This window comes from Rana temporaria, chromosome 12, assembly GCF_905171775.1.
Source record: "Rana temporaria chromosome 12, aRanTem1.1, whole genome shotgun sequence".
NCBI lineage: Eukaryota > Metazoa > Chordata > Amphibia > Anura > Ranidae > Rana > Rana temporaria.
Genome location: NC_053500.1, coordinates 144,774,567 through 144,802,096, shown reverse-complemented (window position 1 = coordinate 144,802,096; position 27,530 = coordinate 144,774,567). Strand labels below are relative to the sequence as shown.

At 43.6% G+C, this 27,530-nt stretch overlaps 1 protein-coding gene across 1 annotated transcript in view; it reads right to left on the bottom strand.

The window, feature by feature from the left end:
• Window positions 1-4,516: 4,516 nt before the first annotated feature.
• The window catches only part of LOC120919093 (heparan sulfate glucosamine 3-O-sulfotransferase 3B1-like), a 36,924-nt gene continuing 13,910 nt past the window's right edge, over window positions 4,517-27,530 (bottom strand). Inside the window, exon 2 of the mRNA XM_040331092.1 lies at window positions 4,517-5,533. Coding sequence (XP_040187026.1) covers window positions 4,915-5,533 — 619 coding nt within the window. The 3' untranslated portion in view covers window positions 4,517-4,914. The remainder of the gene's footprint in view (window positions 5,534-27,530) is intronic.

Sequence of the window (27,530 nt, the reverse complement as noted above, 5' to 3'; positions counted from 1 at the left end):
TCATGTGCCCCCCCTGGAATCGAATCGGCACATTCAGTACAGTGGCATCGCTATGGGGGTTCGGACAGCCAGCGGGGTGACACAATTAAGGTGCTGTCAAGCCCCCCCCCCACCCATCAGTGTAGTTTGACTGTGGGCTCCTTTCCCTGCTCTGTCCAGCAGAGATCTTGCCGGCGCTGTGTCAGGAGAAAGGCGAGCTTCGGGCTGTCAGAGGTATCCCCGCCCGCCCCCCCCCCGCCTTTTCTCCTGTCAGGAAAAAGAGATGGCGGCTCTCACCAGGTTCCCCGCCCAGCTTCCTTCCCACTCCGTTCCTTCCCCATTGGCCACTGCCCGGGTACAGACTTGCTACACTACTGACCAGAATTGCCCCCGGGCAACCCAGAGTGAGCAATTGCCCAGCCGGAAGGATCACTGCTGTAGTTTCGCTGGATTATATGGTTGCATATCGTCCATCATCCAGTGCTACACTTTTGTTGTATATAATAGTAGAGTGTGCTCTGTAACGTGGTAGTTGGCAGTGATTGGGGGGTAGTGTTGGTCTACTTGATTGGGCCTACAGTATAGAAAGGGTAAGTATCATCACTGCCGTGGGCATCCGCAGGTAGGGACAAGGGGGGTCATGTGCCCCCTCTTTCTCCTGTCAAGGAGAAGAGACGGCGGCTCTCACCAGGTCCACCAAGTCTTTCTCCTGTCAAGGAGAAGAGACGGCGGCTCTCACCAGGTCCACCAAGTCTTTCTCCTGTCAAGGAGAAGAGATGGCGGCTCTCACCGGGTGCCCAGCCCAGCCGGAGGGATCACTGCTGTAGTTTCGCTGGGTCTGGTAGGAGGACCTATCGGCCATTATCCATTACTTATCCTGGGGACTGTACTATGTCTGCAGTCTCTGACCATGATAATGTAATAATGACATTGTCGAAAAGGGGTGGCGCATGGATGACCCTAAAATGATGCCCACCCCCCCGAAAAAAGTTCTGCGGACGCCCATGATCACTGCGGTACTGTTCACTTTTTGATGACTGAGATTATCACATCCCTTCCTGAGGAACATAAGAAGTCCTCCTTGTTTTCCTACAGTATCCATTTCAGTTTACACCCTCTAAAAATCACCTTTTTATAGGGTAAACGTTTTAAAACACGTGTTTGCAACAAAAATAATGTAACGGTCCATTTTATCTTGGTAAAATATAGCTTTATTTGCTCATACAAAGACACAGTATGAATTTTCAGAACACAATCTCCTTTATAAACATTTTTTTTCCTGTGTAAAATTAATTTTTGTATGGTACATACCACAAAATACTTGGATTTTACAATGTACATTTTTTTTCTATTTTGCAACGTGTTTCATATTCTTTTCTCAATATATATATATATATATTTTACTTATATATTTATATAAAATTTGCTATTTCTAAAGTAACAGGTTACAAAAGGGAAAAAAAACAAACAAAACAAAATAATAAAAATACATATGGCTGAATAAAACTCAACCACTGTCGTATGTGCGAAAATTTTAAACCACGGAACCCTCTTTTTTTGTAGGATGCAGTACTTTTAGTACGAAACCAGCAACTAGGCCCTGGTCTCCATGGCAACCAAGGCGTGTGATCCGAGAGTCCTGCTAAGTAGGCCCTCGTCTTGGATTGGAAGTCCATGGCTGCATCCCAAAAAAGGGGCAAAAATAACATTTTCATTTTTTGTTAATTTAAATACTTCTAGATATCTGCATAGCCACTTCTTTTATTTTTTAGCAGCAGTGTAAAAATTACAACTTACAGCCATTAAAACAAAACGCGTTGTACCCTTTTACACTTAGGACACTGGACAGCTGACTGGCCCCATGATAGGACTCGTGCAAGATTTCATGGGGGGGAGAGCAGCTTCTTGAAAGCATGTAGAGCAGTGATGGCGAACTTTGGCACCCCCAGATGTTTTGGAACTATATTTCGCCATGATGCTCGTGTAGTTGAGCATCATGGGGAATGCAATTCCAAAACATCTGGGGTGCCGAGGTTCCCCATCACTGATGTAGAGTAGGTCTTCCAATCTTGGGCTTGACACCCACAAGATGGCCGCAAAGAGCTGTCATGGCTTACTTGAGTTCATCCTATTATGAAAATGATAAAGGCCCTGAACGTTATCTTGCAGTGATGCAGTATATATATTTTCCTAGGGTATTTGGAACAAAAGATTATTATATAAGATCTAAATCTAATGGGAAAGAGCATTTGGGCAATTGGATACTATCAAAGGTCAGTTTAACAGTCGAAATGTTTGGAAATTGATTTAATTTAAAGTGAAACTGCAGAAAAATGTTTTAGCCTGTTTCTTTTTTTTTTTTTTAAGGGTCTCCCTCGCTTCATTTACCATTGAACATTTTTAACCGGGTCAGGAAACTGGGTAAATGCTCCCAAATGGGGACTATAAACTTGAAAATTGGAGGTTTGCCAAAACGGTGGGAAGGTTTGCTTCACTTCTTGTCCTAGAAATGGTAGTTTCTGGAAAAGGAAATGTCCCCAATGGGTACTCCGAGACCTGTTAAAGAAGTTTTAACCATTCTCCCCATTCTGTGTAAATACATTTTTTACAAAAATTGGCTGTTTTAGGGAACAAGAAGTGCTCTCAAATGGGGATAGCAATCAACCCCGAAAATTGGAGGTGTGCCAAACGTGAAAGATTTGCTTCCCTTCTTGTCCCAGAAATGGTCGTTTCTGAAAAACAAACCCAAAAATTGGAGGTGTGGCAGAACGGGTGAGATTCACTTCACTTCCCGTCCCAGAAATGGTAGTTTCTGGAAAATAAACCCGAAAATTGGAGGTGTGGCAAAACTGTTGAGATTCGCTTCACTTCTTGTCCCAGAAATGGTCATTTCTGGAAAAGGAAATGTCCCCAACGGGTACCCAGAGACCTGGGAAAGAAGTTTAAACCATTCCCCCATTATGTATAAATAATCATTTTACAAAAATTGGCTGTTGCAGTTTTAGGGAACAAGAAGTGGGCTCTCAAATGGGGATAGCAATAAACTTGAAAATTGAAGGTGTGGCAAAACGGTTGAGATTCGCTTCACTTCTTGTACCAGAAATGGTAGTTTCTGAGAAATAAACCCGAAAATTAGAGGTGTGCCAAAATGGGGATAGCAATAAACCTGAAAATTGGAGGTGTGGCAAAATGGGTGAGATTCGCTTCACTTCTTGTAACCATTCCCCCATTCTGTGTAAATAAAAATGTTTACAAAAATTGACTGTTGCAGTTTTAGGGAACGAGAAGTGGGCTTTCAAATGGGGATAGCAATAAACCCGAAAATTCACTTCTTGAAAAAACAACCCTGAAAATTAGAGGTGTGACAAAACGGGTGAGATTCGCTTCACTTCTTGTCCCAGAAATGGTAGTTTCTGGAAAAGGAAGTGTCCCCAGGGGGTACCCAGAGACCCGTGAAAACCCAGCAGAGATTTTAACCATTCCCCCATTCTATCTAAAAAAAAATAAAAAATTAACAAAAATTGGCTGTTGGGAGTCCAGGAATAAAAAAAAATAGAAACGATGTATCTTGCGCATTGCCTTTAATAATAAGGCCTCATGCACACTGGACGTTATTATAATGTTATTAAAAAACACCAGTAGCTTTGCAAAGTTTTTTCAACAAAGTTTTTTTAGCGTTTTTTTATTTTCAATTGGATCAAAAAATGTTAAACCGCGTTTTTTTGACATTGGAGCGTTTTTACAGCTGAAAAACTCGTCTCAGAACCCACTAGTTTTGGGGTTTCTTAACAGCCAAAAACAGTTGATTACCAACTATGTGTGCATTGACACACAGGATAACATGCTGGAGAGTTTATTGACTGTAGTAAAAAAAAAAAAAAAAAAAAAAAAATCATCTAAAGCCACAAACGGCAGCTGTAAAAAAACGTCAAGTGTGCATGAGGCCTAAATTGTACCTACTGACTGCAATAGTGCAATTGACTGTTACGAAATTGATTGCAATTAAGAAAAAAAATGATTCCAATTTTTCCCCCCAAATGCTAATACCATACCGATTTGAAGGGTGAGGAAGTTGACCAAATAGTATAGACAATATAAAAAGAAAAACACGTTTTCTGTACGATGCATAGAAGTTTTGTAAAGCTGGAAGACATAGGGCATTAATGACTGCCACCAAATGGACCACAAATGATTGACCGTGCAAATTTTCGTAAAAAGACTTTGGGGTGCATAAAAAGTGAATTCCGAAATACTGGCTGCAATTTTCTAGTGTTACTAAAGTTCTTTATCCTATGTGGTAAAAGTTCACCCACGAGATTCCCTTTATTTCAAGGCAGGATAAATAAGACTGGCCCACCTTAAAGTCAGCATAACAACTATACAGCCTTCATTTTGTCTTGTAGCCTTCTGAACAAGTCGTTTATTTTTTTTTTTACCATAAGCCAACTGATTATCTTAGATTGTGGCACCATAGTTTTAAATATTTCAAGTTCTCTTCCACCACCCAAACATCTGGACCTTTCCCCATACACGCTCGAAAAAAAAAAAATCGAGTTGAAGGCCATGAAACCAACAAGCGTGCGTGAAAGATTTCAATACCCGTAAACATAAAATACGAAGATATTATTGTGCTTTTCATTTTTTTATCCCCCCCCCCCCCTCAAAACACGACCGCAGCAGGAGCACCATTAACAGATATGTAAAACGAAGATGGATAACCCCTTTGATACCGATCTCCATAAATGCAAGGGTTATGCATGATGGAATGTTAACACTATGGGCAAACAAGGAACCACGTGGTTAGGCAGCTTAGTGAATTAATTGCTTAGGAATTACAAATAAATTATAATAAAATAGATTTCTGTACATTTATACAGGCACACATATAAACATGTGTTTAGCTTCGCATAAAGCTAAAGGACCTCTGCTGAACCTTCAGTCCCAGCCAAAGTCGTGCCCAGTCATTTGGTAGAACTTCATATTAAATGGCCTGTAGAATTCCCGTAGTCTCTGCACCACTTCGGGGTCAATGTTGGGGTGAGTCCTGCCCTTGGTTTTTCCCAAACAGTGGGGTTTGCTGCTCCCTTCTGCCTTCTTCAAGCAAGGAAAACCTTTAGTCTTATTGAAATAAAAATGTTTGTCCGTAATGATCCTTTTGAGCCCTAGAAAATCCTGAACGCGCCCCAGTTCTCCAGCGGGATCAGTGATCAGTCTCTCCCCGCTCACAAACAGGATCTGCCTCATAGGGAAATACTGGAGCCAGTTCTCCAAGTGCTTGGCATAGATGCCAATCTGGATGGCACTCCATGAGATATCGATAAGGCCCGTAGTCCTGTTTTTATACATCAGGCTCTCGAAAGTAGGGATGTCGGGCCTCTTGGATAACGTCTGGGTATAATCCGATATGACTCGAGTCACGGGGTCCCTCACCACCACGATAAGCTTGGCGTCCTTCGACATGGCCGAAATACGGGCTGGGGCCTCCTTGGTCACAAAATAACTGGGAGTTTTTTCCATGGTGATCTGGCCATCGAGAGTCCGTGGCATCAAGTCTCTGCCAGAAAAGAGAAGGAAAGGCGTTAACATCATATCTATGACTGCATGTAGAAACATCATATCTATGACTGCATGTAGAAACATCATATCTATGACTGCATGTAGAAACATCATATCTATGACTGCATGTAGAAACATCATATCTATGACTGCATGTAGAAACCTCATATCTATGACTGCATGTAGAAACATCATATCTATGACTGCATGTAGAAACATCATATCTATGACTGCATGTAGAAACCTCATATCTATGACTGCATGTAGAAACATCATATCTATGACTGCATGTAGAAACATCATATCTATGACTGCATGTAGAAACATCATATCTATGACTGCATGTAGAGCAGACTCAGTTTAAAAATGAACCTACACAAAACAGGAGGCAGACATTCATTCATTCATTCATTCATTCATTCATTCATTCATTCATCACAAGCTCCATTCAGTACCTCCTAAATATAAGGCCAATGACCAGCTGTCCTTTGCATACAATGAAGACATTTCAGTGGACTGAATGATCGGCCAGAAGAGGCCTAATTAACTGGAGTTGAAAAGACTGTATGATATATATGATATAGAATACACAGAAATTGTTTCCCTTTTTTTAGTAGGCAACCCGAGGCTTTGCAATAAGAATGTAGCAGTTAAGTGGTTAACGCTCCAGGCAAGACCCATCTTTTTGACAAATGATACCTAGTTAGAAGCTTTGCGCTAATGTCTGCCTGACTTATTTGCACAGCTTCAAGATGGATTGACCCATTTAGCTAATTAACTGCTGTATGGTGGGGTGGAAGTACGGTTCTTTTTTTTCCCCTCCCTTCATTAAATAAGTGAAGAGTTATGTGAGGTTCAGAGAGAGGAGCGGCATGGTATGGAGGTCATTGGGATGGGACGATTGTTGGGACACAGCTGTACTATTAGGCCAGGCTCACATGGGCAAAGGCTTACTGTGGTGGGGTAGAAGCAGCCGAAGTATCCTGTGGTACAGAGAAATCGCAGGTATTACTCTTAAAGGGGTTGTAAAGGAAAAAGGTTTTTTCGCCTTAATGCATTAAGGTGAAAAAACTTCCGAGTATAAAGCCCCCCCCCCCCCCCCCCCCCCGGCCCCACGTTATACTTACCTGTCCCCTCGAAAGTCCCGCGCTCGGCCCCGACAGCCTCTTCGCCGCTCTGCCTGGCCGCTAATTGGCTAAAGCAAATGGATTGAAAGCAGCGGAGCCATTGGCTGGCGCTGCGGTCAATCACATCCAGTGACGCGGCGCGCCGAGGGGCGGGGCCGAGTGATACAGTGAGCGGCTATTGCCGCTCGCTGTATCACGGGAGCGCACCCTCAAGGACTACACACAATACGAGCTCTCTCGCATGAATGTGTGGAGTTCTTGCTGGGAGGACCAGAGGCAGCCGCAGAGGGACCCCAGAAGACACGGATCGGGGCCACTCTGTGCAAAACAAGCTGCACAGTGGAGGCAAGTATAACATGTTTGTTATTTAAAAAAAAAAAAAAAAATGTTTTGTTTTAAAACCCCTTTTAAGCCTCGTGCACACGATCGGATTTCCATCGGACAAATCCGTGGTTTTTAGGCCGAAAAGGGCGTTGGCCGTTAACTTGTTCTGCATACAGACGGCAGAACTTTTTCAGCCAACATACACAAAACTACGTGTTTTTTTTTTTCAGCTCTTTAGCGCCACCCTTTGGGCAACTTCTGCTAATGTCTGATGGTTAGCATCGGTTCGGAGCATGCGTGTTTGTACTTTGGATTTTTAGCCCGACGGACTGGTGTACACGCGATGGGATAATCCGACGGAACACATTTGAGAGCATGACCATCCAACATTTTGTTTTATCGGAAATTCCGACAACAATTTTTCGGATGGAGCATACAGACGGTCGGATTATCCGACACAAAAAAAATCCTGTTGTCGGAATATCCGCCTTTAGAGGCAGAGGGCATGATGGGATTTGTAGTTTTCACGGCAGCTGGAGTGCCGAGGCAGCCTACCCCTGCGGTGTGGAGTTGGGTATATGTTGTTGTATGTTATTATTATTTAACATATTTTTTTATGTTTTTTTATTTTATTTGTTTTAAAAAAAAATATATATATATTTTTTGTTTTATTTAAAAAAAAAAAATGTAATATATTTTTTTTTTTTATGGTTGAACTGGATGGACTTGTGTCTTTTTTCAACCTAACTATGTAAGTTTGGAAACAAAAAGCCATTCCTTGCGAATATTTGAAGCCTGGATGACCAAACAAAACGGCTGCCCTGCCCCTCTCTGGGGTCAGATACAAAGGATATATGAAAGCTATAACCCGATAATACATTTCAGTTCTATTCTAGGGATATGACGGATCTATAGAAGAATAACATTATCAGACTAGCGCATGATTTGCACTTTCTATACATTTGTCACTTTGTTCCTGTGACAAGGTTCTCTCTTGCCGTGGGGGGAGGGGGCGCCTGTGACAGGTACAAATTGTCCTTGGGGTGGAGTGGTGCTTTCGTACAATTTACACCTTAATCCTGAAACATCTTCACAGAACTGTGCAGGTGTTGGCAGTCATTTATGTCATTATCCCTGTGAGAAAAAGGTGACGGAAATCCATGTGCATTTTTTTTTTCCTTTCATTAATTTAATGGTTGCTACATTCAGGATTGTGCGCCATAGTGGGGGTGGTGGTGGGTGTGGGCTGCTGGAATATGGAGTTCTGGACCCTCTGTAATGCCACGACGGGTCACTCAGGTGTGATTTAAAGCTGAATTTCAGGTATGGCATTTTTTTTTATATACAGTGGAACCTCGGATTACAAGCATCATCCGTTCCAGGAGAACGCTCGTAATCCAAAGCACTCGCATATCAAAGCAAGTTTCCCCATAGAAGTCAATGGAAACGAAAATAATTTGTTCCGTATTGACTTCAATGGCATGCAATACCGCATGTGTGCAGTGGTGTATTTAGGTTTTGTGCTGCCCTAGGCCTGACGAAACTCGTGCACCCCCCTAATTTAAATATGACCCACAGCTTCCCCCCCTTTCCTGTCAAGGCCACACCCCCATTTAAGACCTGCCCTGACTTTTTCCAGTGGGGACACCAGTTCTGAGGGCCTTGGAGGGGCAGTAGAGTCCCCTAATTTGCAGGGATTTACCCTGACTTCCTGTCTTGCTTTGGAGCCCGTCGGCTGACTGTTTGACAGTTTTTAGCCTCCCGACATGGCATCTGTCTCTCTCTAGCTGAGAACTCAGGTGGGAGGTCCACTGTTATGATAGGACAGTCAAAACTAGAAGCAAAGCCCCGCCCCCCAGTTGCGGAATGCCACCCGCCCACACAACAACTTATTGGTTGGGGTCTGACTCCCTAGCCTCCTCCATGCGTATGGGCTACCCCCCCCCCCCCCCATGGTGGCCCTGCCAGTATCATTATACCGACAGTAGCGGCCCATTCCACCAAAAACTGACGCTACACTAAAAGTGTAGCGCAAGCTACTGGGACTCTTTTCGTGCTGCCACCCTGCAAAGTGCTGCCCTAGGCCTTGTTGGCCTAGGCCAAGATACAGCATTGCATGTGTGCCCGGGGACAGCTCGGCTGCCCTGTGCACAGAATGCAGGGTTCAGGAGTGCGTTATATGCAGAGGTCAGGGGTGTGCTATGTACAGAGTGCAGTTTCAGGGCTGCTCTGTCCACAGAATGCAGGGCTCAGGGGTGCACTTTGTACAGTGTCCTGTTCCAGGGCTGTGCTATGTACAGAGTGCAGTTCCAGGGCTGCCTGGTGCACAGAATGCAGAGTTCAGGTGTGTGCTATGAACAGAGTGCAGTTCAAGTGCTGCCCTGTGCACAGAGTGCAGAGTTCTGGAGTGTGTTACATATAGAGTGCAGGGTTCAGGGGTGCCTTACATATAGAGTGCAGGGTTCAGGGGTGCGTTACATATAGAGTGCAGGGTTCAGGAGTGCATTACATATAGAGTGCAGGGTTCAGGGGTGTGCTATGTAAAAAGTGCAGTTCCAGGGCTGCCCTGTGCACAGAATGCAGAGTTCAGGGATAAGCCGTGTACAGAGTGCAGGGTTTAGGGGTGTGCTATCCCAACTCCTTCTCTCAGATTCTGGAGATCCGTCACCATAAATGCGTGCAGGGATCTGTTGGTACTGAGAGCAAAGCTGTGCCCTATAAACACAGAAGGCTTGTGGGTCTACAAGTAACAGCGGAGAGTGGGAGCTGGAGGTGGTGGAATGGTGTTCCGTCTGCCAAACTGGGTGCGAGGGCCACATGACAAAGCCTGGCGTCCTGGATTCTGCCCACGGGCCTTGTGTTTTTTTACTTTTGTACTTTAGCTGCTTCAAGCTGCTTTTGGATGCAAACAAAAGCCCACCAACCCGGGACATTGAGGGCTCATTCACACGGTCATCCAAGGTTATACACCACCCCAATCGCTGTGTATGTGCGGGAAGTGCTTGCAACCCGCGGCAGACAGGAAGCCTGTACAAATCGATGACGGGCTGACACTGTCCACAGCGATTTGCATGTCATTGCACATGGAGTAATGACATGCAATTAGGGACAGACGAGCGGCCCTGCCGCACATAATAACTGCGTTTCGGACTTGTCTAGACTGTCACACGGAAGCCTTTAGTTGTATTTTTACGCTTCCTTTCCTTTTGTTCTCGATGGGAAAAAAAAAAAAAGTTAAACACAAAACGAAGACGGCAATAATAGATGGTAATAATCTTAACGCTACTGTAGAAGTCCACTATCGCTGCGCTTAAATCTACTTTATGTATCGCCCGGGCATTTAACAGAGCGATTAAATAATGAGGAGCCTCTTAGTGCCGTAATAAAAAGGGAACAATAACGGCTTAGGAGGGCCAAACGGCGCTTCGTCTCCCAGAATCCGCCACAAATGAAGCCATTTCTTCATCCAATTACATCCCTTTTACCCGTCTTCCCTCCGATAACGGCCGTCGGCCCCGCGCAGAGCAGATTGCTAAATTGCCTCAAATTACTGTAAACTCTCTGCAGATTGCCGGGCCTCCCTTTCTTTCTTTTTTTAAATTGTTTGCCAACACGCGCGTTAACCCCCAATGCCGCCTGGCGTTTAAAACGTTTAGATAGAAATACCAGCTGAGAGCGGAGATGGCAGAGCGGCATCGATCATTTTGTGATGGATTGTAAACAATTCTGCTGCCTCATATTTCATAGGCAACGCCAACGTGCTGGCACGCTGAAGTTAAGACATTGCGCCTGGCAGCCGTTCTACGCGCTCGCTTGCTGATATACAAACATAAAGTAACCCTTTGCAATCGGTCCCCCTTTCTTTACTGTGCGTATTCGAGGTTTTAATAAAAATAAAAAGAGGTTTTAATAAATAAATAATCATTATATATATATTTTTTTAAATAGTGTGTGTGTGTGTGAGATATATATATATTTATTATATTATTTTATACATTTATATTATTTTATACATTTATATTATTTTATACATTTATATTATTTTATACATTTATATTATTTTATACATTTATATTATTTTATATATATATATATATATATATATATATATATATATATATATATATATATATATATATATATATATATATATATATATATATATATATATATTTATTAATAATAAATAATATATATTGATAATAAATAATATATATATTATTTAAATAAATTCTGACTGATCTGAAGAAGGGCGTGAGCATGTAAGCCCAAAACTTGAATATCTTTTGGTATGTAACCTTTCTTGAGAAAATTTGAAAAATAAAAAATAAAGTTTTTTTAAGTGCAGCAACTCTTGAACTTTATTTGTTTATGCAAGGTTGGTGGGAAGACCTGTATGCTGTCACATACTACAAAACGGGTGCGGTTCTCCTCCACTCTATAGTGTGTGTGTATACATATATACACTATGGCCCGGATTCACGTAGCACTTACGCCGGCGTATCTTGAGATAGGCCGCGTAAGTGTCAATGTGCGCCGTCGTATCCTGTGCGCCGTGCCCACAGAACTCGATGCGCCTGAAAATAGGCTTCCTACGACCGACGTAAGTTGCCTACGCCGTCGTATCGTGGGCGCATATTTACGCTGGCCGCAAGGGGCGCTCCCATTGATTTTACGATTCGAATATGCAAATGAGTGAGATACGCCGATTCACGAACGCACTTGCGCCCGGCGCATTAATATACTCGGTTTACGTCCGGCGTATAGTTATTCCCCATCTATGAGGCGCAACTTATGCAAAGGTATGGACCAGCCTTCGTATTTTACGTCGTTTGCGTAGTAGTAGTACGTGAATAGGGCTGGGCGTAGGTTACGTTCACGTCGTAGGCAGTGATTCGACATATCTTAGGGAGTATTTGACGTGATTCTGAGCATGCACACCGGGATGCGTCCACGGGACGGCGCATGCGCCGTTCGTTCGGGCCATAATTTGCATGGGGTCACGCTTCATTTAAATGGAGCACGCCCACTTCCACCTACTTTGAATTAGGCCGGCGAATTTACGTTACGCCGGCGCAACGTTGGAAGCGAGTGCTTTGTGGATTCCATGCTTGCCTCTCAGCGTTGCGTCGGCGTAGCGTAAAAGAGATACGCTACGGCGGCATATCTATGCGCCGATGTATGTGATTCGGGGCCTACACACACACACGTACAATGAGCATTGGGGCAGCCATAGTGTCCAATTACGAAATGCAGGCACTGACTGATATAAAGGGAAGTCCAAAATCTGATTGGAATAAATAAATTAAAAAAAAAAAGTGTGTTTGCATATTATTACAGATGACCAAGAACCACCCCAAAAAAAAAAAAATGGCCGCCTTCAGCTGGAGATAATTGGTGTTTAGATTGGGTGAGAAATAGGACACCGCCTTGACCAAACAGCAGCCATAATGATTTATTTCCAAAAATGTGGTTATCTGTAACCCTGGAGCTCGTCCTCATCATCCATCAGACTAATTACCTCCGATGTCCTGACCTGTTTGTATTTCCTCACTAATCCACCGAGAGTGCCTCCTCCATCACAATACACCCGACACTTGATAACTTACATAAAAAGCATTGAGGCCCAGCCCTTCGCCATCACAACAAAGACCACAGACAAGAAGAACAAAGGCAAAAAAAAGGTGATCACCTGACTGGATGGGACCTTAAAGGGAAACCACTGAAGGCTCATTTGACTTGACATAAAACCACATTCAATGGCGGTCCCCCCCCCCAACTTTTCCTCTATTTCACATCATAAAACTTCAATCCCTTCTCTGATAACTACTAAAGCAGGGGTCTCAAACTGGTGGCCCTCCAGCTGTTGCAAAACTACAAATCCCATGAGGCATTGCAAGGCTGACAAAGTTACAAGCATGACTCCCATAGGCATAGGCATGATGGGAATTGTAGTTTTGCAGCAGCTGGAGGGCCGCCAGTTTGAGACCCCTGCACTAGAGATATGAAGGGTCTGAAAGAACAACTAATCTCAGAGCACCAATCAGGTCCTTCCCTTCACACCTTTTTAATGGGGGGGAAAAGAAGGCAAAATTGGCAATAAAAAGCCACCCTTAGGTCGTGATGCCTAATCCGGTTATACAGACCAACAATGGCGGTTGCAGCAGTGGTTTTCAACTTATGAGGTGAAGAGGGGGGGGCATCAACTGTGACCCGTCACATGACCAATCAACGTACAGTATAGTATTTAATGCTATAGAGGTTTGGCCGATGCGTGTGCTATCTACAGGGTGCAGATTCCAGGCGTGTGCCATGTACAGGGTGCAGAATCCAGGCGTGTGCTACGTACAGGGTGCAGATCCCAGGTGTGTGCTACGTACAGGGTGCAGAATCCAGGCGTGTGCTACGTACAGGGTGCAGAATCCAGGCGTGTGCTACGTACAGGGTGCAGAATCCAGGCGTGTGCTACGTACAGGGTGCAGAATCCAGGCGTGTGCTACGTACAGGGTGCAGATTCCAGGCGTGTGCCATGTACAGGGTGCAGATTCTAGGCGTGTGCCATGTACAGGGTGCAGATTCCAGGCGTGTGCCATGTACAGGGTGCAGATTCCAGGCGTGTGCTATGTACAGGGTGCAGATTCCAGGCGTGTGCTATGTACAGGGTGCAGAATCCAGGCGTGTGCTACGTACAGGGTGCAGAATCCAGGCGTGTGCTACGTACAGGGTGCAGAATCCAGGCGTGTGCTACGTACAGGGTGCAGAATCCAGGCGTGTGCTATGTACAGGGTGCAGATTCCAGGCGTGTGCCATGTACAGGGTGCAGATTTCAGGCATGTACATTCCATGTGCACACCTATGGTGGACACCTTGCTGATCCCTGATTCCAGGGGGGGGGGCGCTTGCCCCTCCCAGTGGACGCCCATAGTAGGGTCCATAACTAGGATGTGATGATGACGCCAAGAGACATCCTACCACCAGAGTGCCGCCTACTGGAGGAGTGGAGGAAGTGCTATTTTACTCTAGACTAAACAAGCAATTAACTCTTGCAGCCCCACTGCAAGGTTACGATTTTCAAGTTTCCTGGAGTTGGGTTTAAAAATCGGCATTTGCCTCCAGATTTCCCCAAGGACCGTGGCTAGATAACCAGACTGCATTAACAGTCTCTTAACAGCCCTGCCTTGTATTTTCCACGCTGTCGGCAGACAGTAATTAACAGATCTACATGCGTCAGTCATTTTGCTTTTGCAGAAATTTGCAATTCTCCTGGAATCAGCATGAACGGTTCAGAGTCGCACAATGCAGCCATCCTTGTGTGCAAAAGCTTTTAGGACACATAAAAGGCTGACATGTCGGATCCTGCGGGGACGAACCGTGTTTTGTCCTTCGGTGCAGCAGGAGGTTCCTGTCCCCCACGGTTTTGTTTTTTCAACTGTTGCTAGTTGCATTCATGAAGGCCATTGCTGGCGCTCCCTCCCCGCTCACCCCAGTTACTTATCCACACTACTGTGGCCCCTCCACCCCCACTTTTAGTTCTCTGTCTTTTTTTACCCAACATGCTCCCCTACACAATTAGCCACAGTGGTTCCCATTGAAAACCTCTGCCTTCCATTCTTGTTCTCCCTACAAAAGGCTTTGTCAGGCTCCACCACCCCCCTTGTCCCTAATCATGACCACTTGAGCCATTGTGTCCCATCGTGAAGCTGGGACGGGATTGGCTAAGCTTGACTTGACCCATCCTGTCCTTCCCTACTGTTCATTTTCCAGAAAAGCTCCTCTCTGCATGGACAAGCTCATCTTTTTAATAGCATCTAATTAATACTGTAGTTTTCTTTTGCAGCAAATTTGTGTCTGCTGACTGTGTAACATCACCCGGCTCTGCGTGTCTCACCATGTGCCATAATGTCATTAATCATCATGATCTCCAAGGTTAGGTTGTAATTAAAGGAGATGTAACCCCAAACTTGAGGTGACATTTAAGACCCAGAAGCACAATGGATGTCTGACCTCGGAGCATGGGGCTGTGGCATTTAGCTGCGGGCGAGGGCACAGGTGTGCCAGCAGCCCATCAAACTATGACTGTGGCTGGATGGTGCACTTGCTGTGGACTATCTTCCCTGTCCGGTTGGTGACCATTCTTAAACCATGTGCATCAACATGGCCACCTGTAGTCTCCAATAGAAGGGTATGAGCACTGGCTGCCATCCATTATTCCTGGACTGAATTCCCGATCCCGGTGGTAACAATGGTAAACTATTCCTGAGCAATTAGCATCAACATGGCCGCCTGTAGTCTCCAATAGGAGGGTATGAGTGCTGGCTGCCATCCATTATTCCTGGACTGAATTCCTCATCCCAGTGGTAACAATGGTGGACTATTCCTGAGCAATTAGCATCAACATGGCCGCCTGTAGTCTCCAATATGAGGGTATGGGCGCTGGCTGCCCTCCATTACTCTGGACCAAATTCCTTGTCCCAGTGGTAACAATGGTGGACTATTCCTGAGCAATGTGCCTCAACATGGCCGTCTGTAGTCTCCAATAGGAGGGTATGAGTGCTGGCTGCCATCCATTACTCTGGACTGAATTCCTCATCCCAGTGGTAACAATGGTGGACTATTCCTGAGCAATGTGCTTCATATAGCCGCCTGTAGTCTCCAATAGGAGGGTATGAGCACTGGACTGCCATCCATTACTCTGGACTGAATTCCCCGCCCCAGTAGTAACAATGGTAAATTATTCCTGAGCAATGTGCATCAACATGGCCGTCTGTAGTCTCCGATAGGAGAGTATAAGTGTTGGCTGCCATCCATTGCTCTGGACCGCCTTCCCCGTCTTGATGGTGACAATGGCAGACCATGCCTGACCAATGTGCAGCACAAGGAGCCAACCAGTTGTGCTCATGTGCAAATATGAGGTATTGTATAGGAGAAGAGAGCAGAGTGACTGCAGCAGATAAAAAAATAAGGTCTCCTTCCCTGCCAGAAATTACCGTGGCTGAGAAATCTCAGGATTGGACGGACAAATACAAATCCTTTGGACGGGTATAACGGCTCTCCTATATGTGTTACGGCGTTTTGCCAGGAGTTCGGCATTAATGTGAGCTTTTACTGGCCTATAATTTATCCCCAAAAGAAAAAAAAAAGCAATGAAATGGGACAGCAAGTGGCATTCATTTTGTTTTGTCGCTCAGTAATTACACTATTTATAGGAATTCCATCTTTAGTTAATTACTTTTAATAATTTACCAAAATGACTAGCACATTATAGAGGCCGGAGCGCCCGGAACATCATATATGAGATGATGAATTTCCTTAATTATATCGCGCCCGCCGCTGTTCAATTACTAAGTTGTACTTTCATTAGTACAAGTTCAGCTCTCAGAACGGCTTTCCCGCCCGGGGCCTCGGACGTCCGTCACAATTTAGAAATTGTCTTTCCGTTCTTTTCTCTCCTCCGCCGCAAGATGGAAAGTGCTGAGCTGTTCTATCATGATAGGTGAAGCTTTGTTCACGTCGGTTCCATGAAAACCCACACGTCAAATCTGACACAACATTTTCAACACTCTCCAATACTCCTACCCCCACCGTTCTCATATGGAGTCTTTACTCCTCCTGTTACAGCTGTATTATCCATAATATAAAGTCTATGAAAAAGATCCAGCCTTGGTGGGCTCTGCAAATCTGGTAAGAATTTTACAACCCGCATCCCTCAGACTATGGAAACCTGAAAATATTTAACACCGTGGGGTGGAAGAGTCAATCGCTGGCCATGTTGTGGGTTAGTGTGATGGAAAAATTGCTCCTCTAGCTTGGGGGTCGCTACACCATTATGTACACTTGACCACATTGTATATTTTAGGAAAATGTATGGGCCGAAAAAAAAATCTGTTTATTAAATGATAGAACACGCTCCAAAGAATAACTTCACATCAGAAGTACCTCATGATATCAGAAGAACCCCCCATCACATTAGAAGACCTCCCTTCTTATCAGAAGCCCCCCTGCCCCATCACATCAGAGGACCGCTCATCGTATGGGAAGTCCTGCCCATCGTATGGGAAGTCCTGCCCATCGTATGGGAAGTCCTGCCCATCGTATGGGAAGTCCTGCCCATCGTATGGGAAGTCCTGCCCATCGTATGGGAAGTCCTGCCCATCGTATGGGAAGTCCTGCCCATCGTATGGGAAGTCCTGCCCATCGTATGGGAAGTCCTGCCCCATCGTATGGGAAGTCCTGCCCATCGTATGGGAAGTCCTGCCCATCGTATCGGAAGTCCTGCCCATCGTATCGGAAGTCCTGCCCATCGTATCGGAAGTCCTGCCCATCGTATCGGAAGTCCTGCCCATCGTATCGGAAGTCCTGCCCATCGTATCGGAAGTCCTGCCCATCGTATCGGAAGTCCTGCCCATCGTATCGGAAGTCCTGCCCATCGTATCGGAAGTCCTGCCCATCGTATCGGAAGTCCTGCCCATCGTATCGGAAGTCCTGCCCATCGTATCGGAAGTCCTGCCCATCGTATCGGAAGTCCTGCCCATCGTATCGGAAGTCCTGCCCATCGTATCGGAAGTCCTGCCCATCGTATCGGAAGTCCTGCCCATCGTATCGGAAGTCCTGCCCATCGTATCGGAAGTCCTGCCCATCGTATCGGAAGTCCTCCCCATCGTATCGGAAGACCTCCCTTTACATCAGAAGTCTTCCCTTCACTTTAGAAGACCTCCATTCACATTAGAAGCCCCCTCATCATATCAGAGGTCATCCCATCACATCAGAAACCCCCTAATATATCAGAAGTCTTCCCCTCAGATCAGAAGGCCCCATGACATCAGAAGCCCCCCCCATCACTTTAAAAGACCTCCCACCATATCAGAAGTCCTCCCCTTTACATTAGATGTCAAGAGCCCCCCCACCATCAGAAGGTGAGTCCCCCCACTCTCCCTTACATCACAGTGCACCCCCCTTTCCTTATGAAGCTTTTACAATAAAACCTGGAAGCTGATTGGTTTCTATGCAGAGCTGCACCAGATTTTGCTCTCTCCAGTTTTAGTAAATCCACCCCCCCCCCCCCCACTGTCCGCAAGGGCCTACTTCTTCTACTTTCAATGTTTTAAATACTGTTGTCTACAGCTAAAAATAAAGAGATTTTGATCCAATCGTTCCTCCGTACACCCGACCGTCCTCTGATGTCTCCGCTCAGGACAATTTTACATTTTTCACCTCTTAAATAATAATAATAATATATATAATATATATATATATATATATATATATATATATATATATATATATAAAGGAAAAAAAGTGCAACGTCTGCAGCAGTCTCTGGCGTAGTTCTTTCCTTTTGGCACGTGCTAAATCTTTTTTTTTTTCGCAGCAGCGCGTCCGTTTCCTGAAATCCTTGTTTGGTATGTATTAATTGGGGGGGGGGGGGGGCTGGTGCCAGTCTCCACGGGTAACGATTTTGGCTAATTACAAGTCTGGGAGTTTAATAAGAGGTTGTGTGTGTGTTTTTTTCTCCCCTTCCCCTACAGGACAAAGTTCAGACACACAAAAATACAGACTTGTCAGGTTCCTTTTTCCTCCAGCTTGGGACGGAGAAGTTGTTGGGAAGAGAGTCGGTCCCCCGAGTTAGACTTCGCTAATTAGAAGTGTTTATTTTATATATTTTTTTTTCTCTCTCTGCGTTCGTGACTCCCAACAGGCGACGTGTTCGAGCGATGGATCGCCATTACACAGTCTTTTTTTTTTTAATACGGTTCCTGGATGCGACCGCTGCGTTTTTTGGCTCGTTCGGCCGCGATGGGGCGAAAAACTACATATTTTAAAACCCCCCTGATGCATGACAAAAAAAACGCGCATCTGACATCAAGTTGGCTGTATAAATAGGTTAAATCACAGCTAACCAGCTGTTCTGCGTCCACCGGGGGATTCGCGTGCTTGAAGAATGCTCGGTTTAAGGATGGAAAAAAAAAAGAATTCTTAAAAAATAAAAAAATAAAATAAAATGAAAGCCAACATGGCCACTTCTGGGGCTATAAAATAGAAATGGAGGGGGGAGGAATTTAAAGAGAAACCACAAACTACAAAATAAACAAGTTATATAGACTACAAAACTAACTTCAATGTTTTCCAATGTAGAACATTGATCGATTTCCCAGATCTGCACAAACAGGCAACCCCCCCCAAAGCTAAGGTGGCTTTAAGGGGGTTGTAAACCTTCGTGTTTTTCCACCTTAATGCATCCAGGTGAAAAAACACCTTGCTGTGTCCGGCCCCCCCATTTTACTTACCTGAGCCCCGAATTTACATGGGCACGATCCCGCGTCGCTCTCCCCACTGCTTCTCGGCTCTTCATTGGATAGATTGATAGCAGCGCAGCCATTGGCTCCCGCTGCCGTCAATCAAATCCAATGACGCGGCAGCCGGTGGGCGGGGCCGAGTCATACACGCGGCAGCTATGGACGCAAAGTGTATGACGCGGGAGCGCGCCTGCAAGGTAACCGCTTGGGGGTTATCTATTGCATGGAGGAGCCCCAAGAGCCGCTGGGGGCCCCCAGAAGATGAGGATTGGGGCCACTCTGTGAAAAACGAACTGCACAGTAGAGGCAAGTATAACATGTTTGGTATTAAAAAAAAAAAAACCTGAACCTATAGTACATACGGTCCTGCAATGAATAACGTGCAGTATACATAGTAGCCAATTAGAGTTCAGGCTGAGGTCAGGCAGCCTGCTATGGGGGGCACCTGAGCTGAGCCGCTGCTCTGCGTGTACATTCAGACACGGAACCGTGGCTCCGCCCCGCTCCTTCTCTCTCTCCTCATTGGCTCACTGACTTTGATTGACAGCAACTGGCGCCAATGTGGCGCCCGCTGCTGTGTCTCAGCCAATCAGGAGGGAGAGTACCAGACAGCCTAGGCTTTCGTGCAATATCGCTGGATCGAGATGAGGCTCAGGTAAGTATTAGTGGGGTGGCTGCTGCACACTGAAGGTTTATCTTAATGCATAGAATGCACCTTCTGCCCTTTAAAAGTTGTGCTTAACCGCTTGCCGACGAATGTCACGCCGATTAACCCTTTATCGGCCGCTAGCGGGGGTTAATACTGCACCGCTAGCGGCCGAATCCCGCAGCAAATCTGATGGTATAGCGTCGCTATTTTTTGCGGCGCTATACCGCCACCGCGCCTCCTACCCCAGTGTGAAAGGGGCCTTAAGTTGGAGATCTGCTTCAGAGAAGATGGCAAGTTTAGAGACCCGGACAGCAGCCATGGGCTGTATTCTGATAAAATAAAATCGGCAGCGCTGTATTTTATATAAACCGTACTGTACATTTTAGGTTTGCTGGCCCTTTAAAGGAAAGCCTGCGATTTTGGAGGAATAGTCGGAATTCGGATCTGTTTGTTTGGAAGCACCTGAGGCTATTTGGTTTCCTTGAGTGGAGCCATGTCTATACTCCATTAGGGTAATGCCACCGCACACCTCTGGAATAATCCTTCAAAGTTGTGCTAATGATGTCCTCTCCTCTAGCCTTTGCCCTCTAATCACAGCGCAGATTGTTATCCGCAGCAGCAGCAGGTACCGGGGCCCGGGCCTTTAATTACAAGGTCGGAAATAATAGGACCTGCAATTTGTTAGGGATTAGCTTTGCTTGGGATAGAGCCGGGCCTACACTGGTCATTACATCCAGCACTCGCAGGCCCGTAGGTCACCGTTCCCATTAACCTCAGCTGTGCCACGGGGCACAAAGCGTATTTAAGGCGGACATGGTACTGCAGCGCAGATGGGGGGGGGGGCAATCTCAATTATTTCCGTCGGTCTAAAGCCAGAGATTGCCCAGTCCTGGTGTAGTCGAGTGACGATTGGGATGACTGATTACCTTCCAACATAAACACAGATAGATCTTGGGGGCTGTTGCACCTTGGAATTTTCTCAGGCGATACACTATTGTTCTCCTTGGGTATCTGCAGAGCACACAGTAAGGCTGTGGCCATAGATGGATCTTTTTTTTTTTTTTTTTTTTATTTACCCGGCAGGCTAAAAATAAAATAAAAATGGATTCCCCCATCCACACAAGCAAGGTGGATAGGGAATTTCTCCACACTGAGATAATGGGGGTTGATTTACTAAAACTGGAGGGTGCAAAATCTGGTGCAGCTCTGCAAAGAAACCAATCGGCTTCCAGTTTTTTTTTTTGTCGAAGCTTAATTGCACAAGCAGAAGTTAGAAGCCGATTGGCTACCACGCAGAGTTGCACCAGATTTTACACCCTCCGGTATTAGTAAATTTACCCCATTGTGTTTTGACAGCAGTGATCAGCAGATTCCGGTTCAGCAGGGACCAGCCAAAATTTGTTCCGTGCTTGGCTGTTCCCTGCTGAACCGGACAAATTTTTATCCATCTGATGCATGCACTTATGATGCCGACATCTGAAATACAGTGGAACATAATATTACGAGCATAATCAGTTCCAGGAGAATGCTTGTAATCCAAAGCACTCGCATATCAAAGCGAGTTTCCCCCATTGAAGTCAATGAAAACGAAAATAATTTGTTCCGCATTAACTTCAATGGCATGCAATACCGCATGCGACCAGAGGTGGGGAGGGCGCTGGAGAGACTCGGAAACGGATGGAAAGGCCCAAGGGCAATTCGGCTGACCTTGGCAAACCTCCGAAAGGCTCAGGAAAGGAGTATTTCCTTGTCTTTCCGAGCATTCCCGAACGCCTCCGCTCAGCCCTGGCGCTCCCCCACCTCAGGCCAAATGCGGTACTGCACACCGCTTTGGCCTGAATCCTGCTTGTTTTGCGAGACAACACTCGCAAACCGAGTTAGGATTTTTTTAAATACACAGCGCTCGTAATGCGAAACGCTGGTTTACCGCGTTACTCGCAATCAGATGTTCCACTGTACTGGAGAGCATGACTGGGCAGGAGTTTTTTTTTTTGGGTCATACATCACTTCTGGGTCACATGGGGTGCACTTACTTTTGCTCTCCTGTGACCAAGAATCAGCTGGCTAAAGCATGCTATTGGCTGACATCACAGAGCCGCTGCAGGCTCTGTCAGGATCCCAACCATATTGTCGAGATTCACCCCAGTGACTGGTTCAGTCTCTCTTAGTACACCTCTGCTCCAGTGGGCCCTGGAGGGGCAGAGCAGAGAGTGGTGACTGGTGGTCACTGCTCTCCACTCCAAGCAAACCAATAACTGAGCGATCCACAGTCATGTGATCGCTCAGTTCAGCGGGGGGCAGCTGCAGAATCAAACTGAGAATGTAACTTTTTTTATTTATTTTTTACGGATCCATACTTCTCCTTTGACCAGCTCAGGACTTTACTCTCTCTTTACTCTGACCTTCCCGACCTGCATATATTTGTTCCAGGTCAGTGACTCCACACTGAATCCATGGGGTTAAGAATACAACCAGGCATCAAGTTTAGACGTGCGCCAGAACTGGACTGACTGCTTCATAAATTATTAGTCGGCTTTTCCCGTCTTCTTAGGGACATTATTTGGTGGTGGAAACTCTTCCTTACATCAGACTCGCCATATCTTCTGTGATCATGATACTGACCAGTTGCTGAGCACCTGTCGAGATCAGAAGATCAACTTCCAACTCCTTTTATGCTTTACTGGGAAAAAACATTTTGCAACTTTGTTTTACGAGTTGCATCCCTTCGAAAATACTCACCCGCAGTCGCCTGTTACTTATAGACTCCAAAATGGTTACAACAGAAGAAGCTACGATGACCAGTGATGGTTTGTCTGTTGAACTTTGTGGGTTTTACGTTTTTTTTTTTGTCATAAAGTATTTAAAAAGTGCAAATCATGTCACATCAGTTCAAGAATTAATATCTTTCAATGTAAACCTTCCAGCGAGACTGATTGGCACAGCTTGCGACAAGTGTTTCCCGGCTACGAACAGCTTCAACTATTTCACGTTGTTCAAAGTCCAAACAAATGAAATGTGTTTTCTTTTTTTTTTTTAATACGTGGGGCGTGATGATCGCCTGATCCAAGTGTGCGAATCTTTGTCACGGGCATTGAAATAGCAAAAGGCACCACCCAGCGCCACGCGGACATATGCCAGAGATTCTGGATAGTTCAGCGATGCAACAGGTGAGGGGGGGATCCAGAAATCTGAGCCGGGGAGACAATGTCCTCTGTTTCTAAATAGTTCTCAATGGGGGCAAAGGCCTTCTTGGGTGTCACTCCCCCCCCCCCCCCACATCTATAATATGGATTATCTTTACCATCTGCGCAAATATCTCAAACTGTCTTGAGGGGGGTCAACCAAACTATTCCCATGAGAACCCCCTACCGCTATTCACATGATGGCCAAATCCCTCACCAGTATGGTTCTGTTCCATCCTCGAAGCAGTATGGCTGAAGGAAATGTTTAACTTTTAGGTAGATTTGGATCAAACCATAACTTTCCACAATTTAGCAGACTCTAGTTCCTCTTTAGAACTTCCGCCAAATTAGGAGTTCTTGAGTACTTCCTCTAATTTAGAAGTTCTTTAGAACAGTGGTCATCCACCCTGTCCTCAGGGCCCACTAACAGGCCAGGTTTTATGTATTACCTTGGGGAGATGCAGACTAGAATACTGCAATCACTGAGCAGCAAATGATATATCACCTGTCATGTATTTTAGTTCTCTTGCAAACCTGGCCTGTTAGTGGGCCCTGAGGACATGGTTGATGACCACTACTTTATAACTTCCTCCAATTTAGAAGTTCTTTAGAACTTCCTCCAATTTAGAACTTCCTCCAATTTAGAAGTTCTTTAGAACTTCCTCCAATTTAGAAGTTCTTTAGAACTTCCTCCAATTTAGAAGTTCTTTAGAACTTCCTCCAATTTAGAAGTTCTTTAGAACTTCCTCCAATTTAGAAGTTCTTTAGAACTTCCTCCAATTTAGAAGTTCTTTAGAACTTCCTCCAATTTAGAAGTTCTTTAGAACTTCCTCCAATTTAGAAGTTCTTTAGAACTTCCTCCAATTTAGAAGTTCTTGAAAACTCCCTCGATTTAGAAGTTCTAAACAACTCCCTCCAATTTAGAAGTTCTAGACAACTCCCTCCAATTTAGAAGTTCTAGACAACTCCCTCCAATTTAGAAGTTCTAGACAACTCCCTCCAATTTAGAAGTTCTAGACAACTCCCTCCAATTTAGAAGTTCTTGAAAACTCCCTCCAATTTAGAAGTTCTTGAGAAATCCCTCAATTTAGAAGTTCTTGAGAAATCCCTCAATTTAGAAGTTCTTGAGAAATCCCTCAATTTAGAAGTTCTAGAAAACTCCCTCAATTAGAAGTTCAGTCTAGTTCAGCTTTTCTCAAACTTTAACATGGAGGAACCCTTTAAATAACGTTTTGGCTTCAGGGAACCCCTGCTAATAATTATTATATCTACAGCTCATGAAACATTAGTGTGATGGTCAGTGGGAAGAATGCGCCTTACGCTTGTGGTCGAGAAGAATCCCCCCCCCCCCCCCCCTTGCAGATTGCTAATAGATCGTTGTTGTGAGTGGTTACTTAACTGAAAGGCAGAAATGTCTTACTGCCCGAAGAACCGTGGTGAAGAAACGCTGTTCTAGTTGAAAAACCCTTTTCAAAGCTTGAACGTTGTTGTGTTTGTGTTGTCTACTCTAGACCCAAAAGTCATGCGTTACGTTGTTGGTTCTCCTTCGAGGACTAGCAGTCTGTCAATGTGATCTTTACAACTGCAGTAGCCTCTGGAGATTATCAGATTAGATTATTTGAAAGACAATCAATTCACTTGTAATTAAACTGACAGAAGATTGACAGTTGTTTTAATTTAGCTGTCGTCTTAAGCGCGTAAAAGGAAAGAAAGAAAGAAAAAAAAAAGTATATTTTTTTTAATAGCTGCCATGCAGATGAGAACATTTAATGGGATACATTATTCTCCTGTCTGATGAAAAGTAATCGGCTCCTTGTCACAAAACTTGCCAAACTGGTAAATGCAATGCCATTGGATGGGACTGGGTTCTAACTTGTGTGTGTGTGTATATATATATATAAAAAAAACACACGATCGCCACAAAGCGCAGAAATAAATATACAAAAATAAATAAAAAATGTATCCCTATATTAAAAGACTGGAATAAATTAGATTTTAAAATTGAAAGCTGTGATGTTCCAACAGCCAAATTAGTAAATATTTTTACTAATTTAGATTACATTTTTAATTTCTATTAGTAATATATGGGATTTATAAAGCGCCAACAGTTTTGCAATCATAAAGGGAGACGGTACTGTTACCATACAATCAATACAAGAGACTTGGCTCCTGAGAGCTTACAATCTAACAGATATGAATCTTAACCTTTGGAAAGGCCAATTGCTCTATCCAAAAATTCAAATATAGTCAACTTACATCAAAGTGTAAAATCCTCCTTTTAAAAAAAAATATTTTATTTATTTTATTTTAAATGTTTTATGATCACCTATAACATGTGAGCCATTCCTAGATATAGAAATTGCCGCGGGTAATAAGATTTAATGCTATAAAAAGGAAATGATACACTGGTCATTGTAGTAATGTATAATAAATACAAGTAACCCCCCCAAAAAAAAATTACAAAAAAATGTGAAGTGCTGTGAAAATTGTTGGCTCTATATAAATCCTCTATACCAATAATAATGAACTTTTATGACTTTTTAACAACTTTTTTTGTTTTTTAACTATGATACGGACAGGTGTACTTCTTGGGGTAGGGGGGTTAATGCAACATGTTTTTTTTTGACCTAGCAACACTGCCAAAATAAGTGGGTATACTTTTACAAAATAAACTCTCAAACGTCTTTTAAGATTGCGGCGTTATAAATGGCTCATGCCGTAATGTATCTACTTTCCCTCAGTCATGGCAAATATGAGAATTTCAAGTGGGTGATGTTAGAAGAGTATAGTCAACACTTGAAAGGGAGAAAAAAAGAACAACATTTTTATGTGTACACCAAGACAGGGCAGATGTCAAAAGAAGCCTATATAATCGCTGAAAGCGAGTAAAAAATAAATAAAAAATCTTTGCTTTTGGATATTTAAAAAAAAAAAAATCCAATTAAATTCATTAGTTTCCATAAAAGCAAAAAATAATTAATTGCTTTGGATATTTTTTTATTTCTAAATGCTAATACACTGTTAGTTTCAATAAAAGCCAAAAATAATCTTTGGTTTGGATATTTTATTTTTTAAATGCTAATAAACCGTTCGTTTCCACAAAGTAAAAGTTATAATTTTTATACAATCTTTTCCTTATTGTTTATTGTACTTGGCATAATACAAAAAAAAAAAAACACTTGAAAAATGTTATATCCTACTTGCAGTCTACAATATTTGTTGAATTTTAAATTCTATTTATTTTTATTTATTGTCAGGAATGAATACATTTCTGACAACAGTTCTATGTCATAGTTCATACTGAATCAGCAGTACTGAGAAATGTAAAATAATTATTTTGGCACCTAATGAAAAATTAGGATGAGGACACAGTGGATTTTTTTGTTTTAAACTTTTTTTTTTTTTAAGACAATGTTGATTTTATTTTAACAAGTGTAATTTAAGAAACCATAAGAACTGTTGAATAATGTAAAAGAACTATATGATTAAATATTAATATAGAACAAAAAAAAAAAGTATCAGTAGAGGGAGAATTAAAATAGTAATAAAAAAAAATTATATATATAAAAAAATGTGTTATGAATTTAAGTGGATGGAAAATGCATAAGTAGATTCGTTCGGTATACTAAAACACCTCTTTTAGTCAGTCCACTTTTTGTCAACTGCCTAATGAGAATCAGGAACGTTTTGGCACCGTGCAAGATATTCATTTCCAAAATAAATATTATGGATGTTAAAACCCGAAAAAAAATAATAAAATATCACTTTTCACTTTTGTATAGTTAAGAAAAGCGCCGGTTTTATATTCAAATTGGTTGGTTTATTACAGATAGAATTGGCAGAGCTTGCCATAAATCGCTAGATTTAATAAAATAGTCCTCCTTTTGCCCTGAACTGTGAATAATATGGCCGAGGTATGTTCAAGGTTAATACAATAGGTAATGTAAACCAGACTACAATAAAAAAAAAAAGTTGAATAAGAAATCTGCAACATATTACGGGCTAATCCTGTTCCTTTTAAATACCTATTAGCTGTATAAACAGGTTTAGCGAGCCAGACGCTAACTCCCTGATTTCGCCATCGTATACTATTGTCTAGTTGCTATGAGTTACTGCACTCTGATCATTGTTTTTTGCCTTAACCCGAAAAACTGACTTCTAGAAGTCATATATAATATAATATATAGTGTATCTTGTGGTGTTTGTATCTTGTTATCTGTTTGAATTTCGGCTGCCTACAGGCTATAGGAGACAGGTGCACTTTAATACCACATGTGGTATACATTTGTTTTATTTGCTTTTTTTTTTTTTGTTTTGGTTTTTTTTTATTTTTTTTATGCGCATGTGAAAGATCCAAACTCCATAACTTTTGGCTGCAATAGAGAATTTAGGAAAAAGGGGATTGCTGTGCGTAGGGCCT